Here is a 12,074-nt window from a genome sequence, read left to right on the forward strand (position 1 = left end):
AAACCCCGCCCCCCCCCCCCCCCCAACCCTCCCACCTCAACTGATGCACGGAGGGGAGGGGGGGGGGTGTGTGTTGATGTGTGGGGGGGCAGGGTTGGGGGGGGGGGGGGGTTTGGTGGTAGCGGGGGTGTATATTGTAGCCCGGAAGAGTTAGGGCTTCATGGGATTCTGGGTATTTGTTCTGTTGTGTTTATGTTGTGTTACGGTGTGGATGTTCTCCTGAAATGTGTTTGTTATTCTTGTTTGGTGTGGGTTCACAGTATGGGGCATATTTGTAACAATGTTAAACTTGTTTATACAGCTACCCTCAGTGTGACCTGTGTGGCTGTAGATCAAGTATGTCTTGCAGTCACTTACGTGTGTCTGCAGAAGCCTGATACAACATGTGACCAGGCTGGCACGCTGTTAGTATTGTGAAAAAGCGGACGTGACACAAGCTGTAGAGGACGTTAAAGGCAGTGCCATCACGGCACGCCCTTAATATTGTTGTTTGAATGAAAGTCGGCAGAAAGTCGAGAGAATGGTTGCCCTGAAAATCGGGAGTCTCCTGGATAAGTCGGGAGGGTTGGCAAGTATGACGCTGTCAAGCGCCATTCATATAAAACTTGCGGGCCGCATTAACATTACATTTTCATATTAAGGTGTGGGCCGCAAAATAACGTCTCGCGGGCCGCGTGTCTGAGATTCCTGAAGACATATCTTTCAACATAATTGAGAAAATGACATGAAATAAGAGACGGGAAACTTTGTGAAACGTCAAATGTTTTATTAAACTTCAACCACATATTGTGTTGTCCTGAGAAGCCTGGAATTGTAATTAAATAAATTAACAAAGAACTGACTAGTACAAGGCTTGACGGTGTGTACACTCTTTTTTGAAGGGAACTTGACGCCATCTTGTTGCTGGAACAGCTGTGTGGATTGTGTTCATCCTGTTGGGTCTTTTAGCCTGCAGCGTAACGTCAGCCTCTGCTCATTTGCTTGTGCAGCCACGAAAAAAAAGCTTGTTTACGTGTATTAACAAAATCAACATTCTTTTCAACCGATTTTCCTCACACACTTCAGTGACATTTTAAACACACAAAAACAATAATAGTAAAAATGAGTCGAGTGACTCATACAGTATGTGCTAGTCGTTGAAAAAGTGATAATTAAATGCTGTCCCAACGTCACAATCATATGGACAGCATTGCTATTTCCTCTACATGCAGCAGCATGTTGTCTCTACAAAAGCTTGAAAAAGGCACGTTAAGAGGCTGTGTTTTTGGCCGTGTAGATGTTTTACCACTACAAAACACATTCAACTATTACAAACCTCTATCTACACACAGCACAATCAAATCATCCACATAAAATGTACAACTATATATTCACACAATGGAGCGCTTACACTCGACCCAAACATATTTTTTTTCAAAGCAGAGGGTGCATGCTGATTACAGTTTTTTCAAATTGCTTACACACTAAATTTTAAATGTTCACACAGTTAACAAAGACTACACACAGTAAGCAAAACCACTGTGCAGATTTGCCGAATATTAGGCATAGACTCTGCTTCACAGTTTTTGTGAAATATTCCACACAATGCTTTACACACACCGTCCCATCTTGCACATGTGATGTGGATGAGATATATGGCCTGATCCAGCTACGGGCAGGTGATGATTAGAGTTAGTAACTGAGGCTTTTGAGTACATTCTTTCATAGAGTTGCTGTTGCCTAAGTCTGCAGATGTAGCCTACACTCTATGCTGTCATTTTTATTTATCTCCAGATCATTTTTCAAACTTTTTTATTTGTCTCAGATTTTATGTCATTGTTGACTACTGTTATTTGTAACTTTACCTGACTGTGGTAAAAATACATATTTTCAGTTTGCAGCATCATTGTTGAGCAGTTCTTGAAAATATTACAGGATATTTTTTGCTTTTTCTTTAGGTCCTTACGTATAGGCCCACTTCAAAGTAAACAATGACGATTGCTATGGATTTGCCAATATATTTTGTCAAGTTACAGTAATCATTCATCACATATGTTAAAACTGCCGGGCAAAATGCCCCAAACATGTGATTTCTTATAGTAAAATAGTTTTTTTTTACAAATGTGTTTTGTATTTATCACTCTTATGGGTAACTCACTCCAATAGTGTCTTATCATTTGAAGTCTGTGTGAGTGAGTGAGATGAATATAAAACTGCATTTTCACAAATGCTTGCTTTATTTTGATGAATGGGCATATGTTTTGATCAAAGTATGTCATTCTGCAAATAATCTAGGAACTAAGAAAATTAAATGTGGTGTTTGGAAAAGTGTTTATATCTTTTGAAAAAAGACACTCAGTTAGTAAAATTGTGTGTAAGCAAATGGAAAAAACTGTAAAATCTTAGATAGGTGAATTTCCCCAAGCTTGGCCTTCCGAACATGCAATCAACATACATTACATGTTCCTGACTTACGTTAGCGATTGTTGAAAGAAACTGTAAAATGACCAGAAGATATTTACTGTATGTCACACCTACTTTCAAATGGTGATTAGATGTCACCCTTAAAGGGCAATATCAATTTATTGTATTACAGAATGTAGTATTGTGTCAAAATCCAAGTGCATAAAAAAACACTATTTTGTGTCCCTTGTGAAAAAGATTAGAGTTTTTAGACAAAATAACCAAATGTTTGTGTATTTTGTCATCTAAGATACATGCTCCAACCTATTAAACCATGCCATTACAAGTTATCATGATGATGTCACGACTGCCTTGACTTTTTGGTTATTGTTTCCCTAATTTTCAGTATTATTTCCTGTCCAGCGCTCTTAATTTGTTTCCACTTCCTGTAGTCCGAGCGCTGGCTCCCTCACCTGTCCCTGTTTGCCAATCACGATGCCTCTTAAGCCAGCTTCGTTAGTAGGACGAGGCTGGATGATTTTGCTTTGTGCCCTTGACTGCATTACATCTTGTTTTTTGTGCACTTCCATGCTGCACTAGCATTCTTTGTGAACTAAATGTTATTCCCAATTCCTGTTTTTTTTTGTACACTCACTCGTGGTCCACTCTGACTTCGACCACACTGGTGCTCCCTGGTTTGTAACCTACATAATAAATGGACTATTTTCCTGGGCTTCACCTTCAGTCTTTGCTTCCTGGGGTCAAGCTGCAAGCAACTTTACACGAACATTACAATGCCGTGTGAAAATGTCAAAAATTGCGATCTTTAACAACTTGTAAAGACCGCTTATATCTATTGGCAACATGTTTTCCTGGATATAACCCCACCAGGTTATTGCAATGTTGCCTTACATAGATGTACCAGTATTTTATATGATACAAGGCAGCTCATTTATCAATGCTCTGATGTCACAATAGTCCCGAGTGTGATGCCCTCACAATGTGATCAAATTTGAGTGATTTTATTGTTTTTATTTTAAGCACCTTAATTCATAAGAAATTATGTAATGGCTTATTTTGTCTAAACTTCAGACTCTCTTTACTCTTCTTCAAAGGGACACCATTCGACGATAACAGTTCCCTCGTTTTGGCTCTGACCAGGAGACTGTAGACGTTTCAAGTGACTAATCAGAAAGGTTGGAATAATTTTAGGTGCCAAAAGGGTGGAACACCGTGCGTGCAGGGAAACAGAGAGACAGAGACAGAGTCCATGCAGGAGCAAACATTGTCCGCTCCAGCGTAAAAAGAGTCCGCGCTTGCGCAAAAAAAGATGCGTTTTGGCACTGTTTTGACGCCATAATGTAGATACTAAATCATTCATTGAGTTTTGCATCATTTGTGAATCTGCTCTTAGGTGAGAATGTTGACAACATTCACATGCCTAGAATTTTACGGACCGATTAAAAGAATATATTAGGTATACTGTACCAAAAATGTTTAATTTGATAACTAAAGTGGCCTAGTGGTTAGAGTGTCGGCCTTGAGATCGGTAGGTCGTGAGTTCAAACTCCGGCTGAGTCATACCAAAGACTATAAAAATGACATCCATTACCTCCCTGCTTGGCACTCAGCATCAAGGGTTGTAATTGGGGGTTAAATCACCAAAAATTGTTCCCAGGCGCGACCACCGCTGCTGCTCACTGCTCCCCTCACCTCCCAGGGGGTGAGGGGGATGGGTCAAATGCAGAGGATAATCTCACCACACCTAGTGTGTGTGTGACAATCATTGGTACTTACTTAAAGCAACAATATACTTCTCTGCCTCTGTTTACAATATTAATGTTAGGTTAACCAAGACAGTTGCTGGCTGTAATTTCATGTTTTGCGAGCAAACATGAGCGAGCGTGACTCAATAGCGAAGATAAATAAACCTAATCTGCAGTCTGCTGTCTTCTCATGAGCTGAGGGGTCGTTATCAAGGCTGTTTGTAAAACCTTGTGTAAGTACTGTATTTAGGTTTGCAGTTGCCAAATGACCATGGGGCACAACAGCAAAAAAAACTGTTAACATATTAAGGGCAATGTAATATTGCTCCATAAGAGATGGGCTAAATCCCATCAGCATGGTAGGAAGTGATGACTGAAATGAAAGACAGAAGAGGACAATGCTCAGTTGAAAGATGATGGATATTGGCTGCAGTCTCTCTGGGCTAAGTTTGAGTGCCAGAGTCCTTTAGATGACCTCCCTGCTGTTACGTACAGCACAGCAGAGCACCATGCTGAAGATCATCCCAATGATCTGTTACGGAGCAAAAACACTTGTTCAGTCAGGACCAAGCTGTGCATGATGTTTGACAAGTGTGTTTAAAGCTCGACTCACCATAACTCCAGCGATGCCGATGCCAACGTAGCCAATGATGTAGAGTTTACTGTTGAAGAAATCCCTGATGCCTGTCTCGCAGTCCTGCAGGATGGAAAGTGAGATTGAAGGATGTGGGGTAGAGAGCTCCATGTTTTATTTTTCTTCTAAAAAGCTTAAAACCTTACTTTCATGTCAGGTTCTTGATCGGGACAGTTGTTAGCCAGCGTCCCGCAGCAGTTCAACTATACGTGTAAAGTAGAATGTTTGATGATGGAAGAAAGCAAACAGACAAACAGACTCCCAAAACCATACATTTTTAACAATTTAGCAATGCAGTAATGATCTAAACACAACTAAAATATAGGCAAAATAAGAAATAAAGAAAGTAAAAAAATATGTACGGGTTTCCAGAAACAACATTTTTACTTCTGATACGATTCCAATACTGAATATTTGAGTATTCGCCGATTTTAGGCAAGGCAAGGCAAGGCAAGGCAAGGCAACTTTATTTGTATAGCGCTTTTCATACACAAGGCAGACTTAAAGTGCTTCACAAACAACAAAGTGAAATGAAAGAAAATAAAAGCAAAATTAAAATGCAGACAATAAAAATAGAAACAGTGCGGACATTAAAAGTTAAAAGATTAAAAGATTTAGCTGAAAGCTAAGGTGAACATAAAAGTCTTCAGTCTAGTTTTAAAAGTAGTCAGAGTTGGGGAGAGTCTGACATCTTCAGGAAGTTTAATATTGATTTGAGTTTACTCTGGTAACCGCTAACAGATTGGTCTCAGAAGATCTTAGTGATCTAGAGGGCTTATATAGTTGGAGCATCTCAGTGATATACTTCGGCCCTAGACCATGTAGTGATTTAGCAAGGATCATAGTATATACTTTAATTAGTTGTTATAAAAGGCTTGAGAAAGTGAAACTATCAGACTAAACAACAATGGTAGGAAGGAAAAATACTAATGACTGATTTACTTTTGAAGTGGAGTGATATTTTATTTTTGGCTACACTTAGTGGTCACAATAATTGATTAAATTAAGCTCTTGACGCAACAAGTTCAATTATGCGGACGCATTTGTTAGTGGATACTTTCTGATACCTTTCTGCTTTGGATACTTTGTATGTGTAAGTATTATGCAACTATATATATTTGATGTGTATTTATATTGACAAATGATGTGTTTTGGACTGCATTGTTGTTTAATTACGGACACTTATTACGTATGTCTAGCTTATGTGCTATTGTGTGCTTAGCTGCGGTGTAGCTGCTAGCTCCTAAAAGCCTATAACTTACCTTGTTTACCTTTAGTAAATGACTTCATTAAAATACAAGACCAACCCTGTGGGCTTGTTGGAGGAAATTTAGATGTTAGTTGGCTGTCCAGCTTTGCACAAGTAAACAAACCGGTCTGCTTGTATTGGAGCTTATATTGGGGGAATTTTAGATGCAAGCCAATACTATCTGATACTTGTTTTTGCTGATATTGGACGGATTTCCAATATCAACATCTAATTGGGACACCGCTAAAAACCCCTTAATAATATTACATAATAAAGTAGTTGCAGTTGTATTTAGTGTGGGTTCTTACAATACAACTAAATCATAGTCAATACAATTGCCAATGCATATTTAGATTCAGGTTTCAGATTCAGATTTATTACTATCATTCAAACATTTATATCCGATATGTACTGCAGAATAAAATTACATTGCATTTTTCAAGCCATGATAAAATTAAATAGATGAAAAGACTATAAAGAAAAGAAACCAGTTTTAAAATGTTGTTTAAAAGTTATTTAAAAAGCTGGGAATACTTTAAATAAGATAATTTAACAGTCAAACAGTTGCATTTATTTTATTGCACCTGTATTTTTCAAATTTTTAAAAACTATAAATAAGCCAAAAATATTTTATTTATTTTATTTAGGGCCTGCGGTGAGGTGGCGACTTGTCCAGGGTGTACCCTGCCTTCCGCCCGATTGTAGCTGAGATAGGCTCCAGCGCCCCCCGCGACCCCAAAGGGACTAAGCGGTGGAAAATGGATGGATGGATGGATATTTTAAAAATATTTCATAAAACAAACTTTAAAATTAAAAACATTATTGTGACTGAAACTAATATGTTTTACAATTTTTTTCCCAGTAAATTTGAACATTTGTTAATACAAATAATAATTATGTTTTAGAGTTAAATATATAATCTTGGTTGAAGAGCTTCATACACTGGTCATTACAGAAATGTTACAAAATAGTAAATCTAATTTTAGCAATTAGCAATGCTGTTAATATAGGGGCAGCTGTGGCAAAAATGTACATTGCGTAGTAATGTTGTAATACATTTGTTAAAGAGGACCTATGATGATTTTAATCTACATTTAACACACTTCATTGTGGTCTATATAATATGTAATGGATATGTTTTGGTGAAAATTTTTCTCCAATGTCACATTAGAGAAAACCAGAATGCACTCTCTTTGCTCAATGCAAGATCTTTTGACAATGTACACTATTAAATATACACATATCTTAAGGACACATATCATTGCAATTTAATTTTTTTTCCCCCAGACGGGGTCGAAAATAAACTTCATAAACAATATAAATATTTGCCGGTCACAACATTAGGTACACCTGCCCACTCTCTGATCAATACAAAGCAGAATGAAAAAAGCCAACACCTAAGGTGGGTGATGTGTCTTGTCCAAAGCCACAACAGCAGTGATTAAGATGGTGAAACATGGCTTCAGACCAGGGATTCACTACCATCTGAACCACGGCAACAGTTTATATGCAGATTATGGTATGCAGATAGAGCGTAGGTGGTAATTTTTGGACGTTCTTTAAAGGGGAGTAAATGAAGTCCAATTACCTGCATTTTTTGCCGAATGTTTTCACTATTTAGAATGCAGAGAAAAGAGAAGGACATGTGTGTTCTTGTCTCACATAGGGACAGATTAGGGGAAAAATAATAAAAAACCTGCAGTTTTCCTTATATTCCTTAAAATGTCTGCTGTGAAAGAAATCAGTAAAACAATAAAAGTGGCCCCTGACTTGATAATGTACGTGTAACCCGCCACTTCCAGCCCCTGCTTCCATTCCGCCTAGGACTTGAACCTAGGTCCTCTTAGAAAGTGTTTGAAAGTGAGGTTCACTAACACACACACTGGCACATGCAGCTACACTGTGGCCCCTGTTACAAAATAACTTTACACTAAAATAAATGACTGTTGGGATCATAGACATCTTATAAGTAGACGCAGCATTGGCTGCTGTGACGCGAGAAATTCGTACGCCATATTGAAGTGGTGATGAGGAGCCGGCGAGCAACCTAAACTGACAGTTGACAGGTAGAAAACAAAGATGCCGGGCTGGTGTTCAGCGTTTTCCTGCTCAAATGAGCGGACTGTTGGAAATAGGAATCGGGAGATTACTTTTCACAAGTAAGATTTAACATTAACGTACTATTGGTTGTATTTTGTGAAAAGAATATTACCACCGAGTTGAGAAGTATATATTCAATATACATATACAATATATATATATATATTGTATATAGTTCTCTGCAAACCTATGGTGTCATCCTGCCTTCAGTGTGCATATTGTAAGTAGTTCCCTGCAAACCTATGAAATGTTCTATTTTGTCTTCATTATTTTGTCAGAATGCACCAGAATGCTTCATTTGTATGTGAAAATCACAAATAAATCTTCTGGGGGAGGATGACACCCCTACAGGGGTTTGGTTTACAAACTTTCAGCCCCACCTAAAACAAAATTCACCAGCCGCCACAGATTATGATGCATTCTCATTTTAGGCAAAGTATAAGACACTACTTTCTTAACAGTATAATTGTAACCAGGAATAAGTCTTCAAGTAACAATATTCAAATACTAACATTGTTGGTTAAAACAGAATTTGGTTTTATTCTGAATCCAGTGAAACAGATAGGTGGTTTTAGCTGATATAAAGACTTTCAGGTGTTTATATATGTTTATGTTTAAGTATTTGGCAGACACTTTTATCCAAATTGACTTACGTAAAAAATACATATAAAACAATCACTGTACAGATTATCATTTAAGGGAAGAAGGTAATACAAAATATCAATACAACGTCTCAAGACAGAATAAACTCTGCTGCTGCAGCAACAGAAATACAGTCTATAGGTCTCTAAGATATATAGATATCTAATGTATTCATACATTGTTTATGTAGGATATACGCATGTATATATAACCTAATCATATTGTTTCTTCAATTTAAAAATAGCTGACCGTTTTTTTCCCCCTTCATTGGGATTATATTCCCAGTTTTTGATGTTGGACGTCTGGTCATTTATAGCATACTAAGAATATTCTATTACTGTTAAGCAAACTATGAATAATAAAACACGCCAAAGCATGTGTCCTTTATCATAGCTACACGTATGACAAAAAACCGCGTGAAAATCAGTGGTATTCAGTGAGGTAAGATTAATTAAATGCACTGACAGTTCATTACTCCTGCCAAATGAATTGCACTGAGTGGAGCGGATCACCACTCCAAGATGGCGGCCCCGCGTCTCGTCAGCGCCAGTAGGCAGTAGCGCTCGATGCTGCGTCTACTTATAAGATGTCTATGGTTGGGATACTTACTACTTTCTGGTACGTGGTGATCAGTGTGCTGTTGGTATTTTCATTGTAGGTCGTGGCATAGAAGTTCTGAATGTCTTCAATTATCTGTAAGAGAGAATAAACATAAAGAAACGTATACTGTATCAGGATTACTGTACAGTGAATCCGCTTCACTTCTTCAACATTTTGTTACGTTATAGCCTTATTCCAAAATGAAATAAATTATATTTTGTTCTCAAAATTCTACACGCAATATACCATAATGACTATGTGAAAACGTTTTGTTTTTTAAATTTTGCAAATTTATTGAAAATAAAAATAATAATGACAATAATAATTCAATAATATTTACATAAGTATTCGCAGCCTTTGCTCAATACTTTGTTGATGCACATTTGGCAGCAATTACAGCCTCAAGTCTTTTTGAATACTATGCCACAAACTTGGCACACCTATCTTTGGGCAGTGTCACCCATTCCTCTCAAGCTCCATCAGATTGGATGAGAAGTGTTGGTTTTCATCCAGGATGTCTCTGTACATGACTGCATTCATCTTAGTCTAGTCAGGGAGGTGACCAAGAACCCCATTGTCACTCTGTCAGAGCTACAGAATTCCTCTTTGGAGAGAGGAGAACCTTCTAGAAGGACAACCATCTCGGCAGCAAACCACCAATCAGGCCTGTAAGGTAGAGTGGCCAGACAGAAGCCATCTCTTAGTAAAATGTTTGCCAAAATGCCCCTGAAAAACTCCCATACCATGACAAATACAATTATTTTGGTTTTATGAGGCAAAGATTGAACTCTTCGGCGTGAATGCCAAGCATCATGTTTGGAGGAAACCAGGCATCGTTCATCACCAGGCAATACCATCCCTACAGTGAAGCATGGTAGTGGCAGCATCATGCTGTGGAGATGTTTTTCAGCGGCAGGATAGAGGGAAATATAAATGCAGCAATGTACAGAGACATCCTGAATGAAAACATAACACAATGTGGAAAACGTTAAGTGCTGTGACTACTTTCCAGATGCACTGTATTTCATTAAGCATCACACCACACTGCAAAAACTCAAATATAGTACGAGCCAGATTGAATATCTGAAATCAAGGTAAAAATTACTTGTTTTCAATTAAAAACACTTTTTTAAATCAGGCATTCATCTCACTTTTCCTATTTTAAATAGAGTGGAATAAAATCTGACATTTATTACTAAAATGAACAAAATAAACTGCCAACAAATTATTTTTTGTAATATACTCTATATTTTAGAACACCTAAAATGAAATAAGATGTGTTAGTCAATAATTTTATTTAGCTATATATTAATTACTATTACGCTCACATTTCAGTTTTTGCAGTGCAACGAGTCAGGCCATGAAGTCATTAATGTACCTTGTCCTTGTTTAGGAATCCAAACACGCCTGCTGCCACCTCAGCTCCAAAGATGATCAACAGACAGGCAAAGAACTGAAAGAGATCCATTGAGGATGATAGGCAATCACAATTTTAGTATTGATTCATTTAAGATCAGATGTTCTATTTGGACTCACTGAAGCCAGCAGGCACTGAGACTCTCGAACAGCTCCACAACATCCGAAGAAACCAACCAACATCACCAGACTGCCTGCTCCAATCAGTATGTACACACCTGGAAACACAGGAAACTTTTAGTTAATTTAGTCATTTTAGAACAGAATGGCTAAGAAAGAAACACATGCTATCATTTTACAAACTTGGCAGTGTAAATCGCGCAGATGCAATTCATATATGTACCAGCAGAGAGCAGCATAAAATTCAAACTGCAAACTGAAACCATCCAACCTGCATTGTTAATAGGCTTTACCTTGAATGGAGGTAATGTCAGAGATCATGAAGACAAAACACAGGTGAGTTCTTGTGACAAACATTTCGTCTACTCGTTTGTAACCATTGTCAATACTTTGTACGAGTTTTAGGAACCTTCAAGAAGAACGATTCACATCACTACAAACCTGTTATCTTATTCAGCCCGAATCACCATTTTAGACCATTGTTATGCCGTTTAAGTCATATTTTTGTGTGTCCTATCTGTACTTTTAAACACCTATTGGTAACATGTGCTTGCCAGTGGTGGTGTTCTTATAATGTTTGTAATGTTGAACCATTAGGATACTACACAGCAGCTTTAAGCCTCTCATTAGGAATATTGTTGGTGTGTTGCTAGGAGACGTTCCTGCAGCCCCCAAATGACGGGGACTCCGGTGGGAACAACAGAGGACTACAGTTTGATGTGTTGTTGTTCTTGTTCTTGAGAGTTAAGCTTGAAAGATTGCATACTTTGAGTAACTGTAAGCATAGAAATAAACTGCATTGGTTTGACTTTAAAGCTGTATATGCAACTCAGTTAAGCATATATTTATGAAAAGTTAATTAATTTCTATAGCTCAATTCAAAAGGTGAAAGTTATATGATTCACTACACCCATCCATCCATCCTTTTTCTACTGTTTGTCCCTCTCGGGTCGCGGGGGTGCTGGAGCCACCAGTGGCACTTGGGCGGAAGGCGGTGTACACCCTGCACAAGTCTCCACCTCATCACAGGATGCACTACACACAGGGAAATATTATAAGAATGTATTTCTTAAAAATCTTCATGATTGTAATTGGTTTAGATGCACCTGAATGTTTACATTAGTCTGAAAAGAGAAGGTTTGTGTGGACAAGAAACTATGGGAAC

General features: G+C 38.0%; 1 protein-coding gene across 2 annotated transcripts in view; it reads right to left on the minus strand.

The window, feature by feature from the left end:
- Positions 1 to 719: 719 nt before the first annotated feature.
- Positions 720 to 12,074, minus strand: part of LOC133653958 (tetraspanin-2-like) — a 30,904-nt gene continuing 19,549 nt past the window's right edge. The window contains exons 3-8 of one of the 2 annotated variants that reach the window (XM_062053829.1): positions 10,910 to 11,007; positions 10,752 to 10,826; positions 9,383 to 9,466; positions 4,929 to 4,985; positions 4,762 to 4,845; positions 720 to 4,680 (exon numbers count right to left, since the gene is read on the minus strand). In XM_062053829.1, coding sequence (XP_061909813.1) covers positions 4,615 to 4,680; positions 4,762 to 4,845; positions 4,929 to 4,985; positions 9,383 to 9,466; positions 10,752 to 10,826; positions 10,910 to 11,007 — 464 coding nt within the window. In that variant the 3' untranslated portion in view covers positions 720 to 4,614. The remainder of the gene's footprint in view (positions 4,681 to 4,761; positions 4,846 to 4,928; positions 4,986 to 9,382; positions 9,467 to 10,751; positions 10,827 to 10,909; positions 11,008 to 12,074) is intronic. The other variant, XM_062053828.1, reaches the window with a different exon arrangement.

Source organism: Entelurus aequoreus, linkage group LG07 (genome assembly GCF_033978785.1).
Source record: "Entelurus aequoreus isolate RoL-2023_Sb linkage group LG07, RoL_Eaeq_v1.1, whole genome shotgun sequence".
In the NCBI taxonomy this organism is placed as follows: Eukaryota; Metazoa; Chordata; class Actinopteri; order Syngnathiformes; family Syngnathidae; genus Entelurus; species Entelurus aequoreus.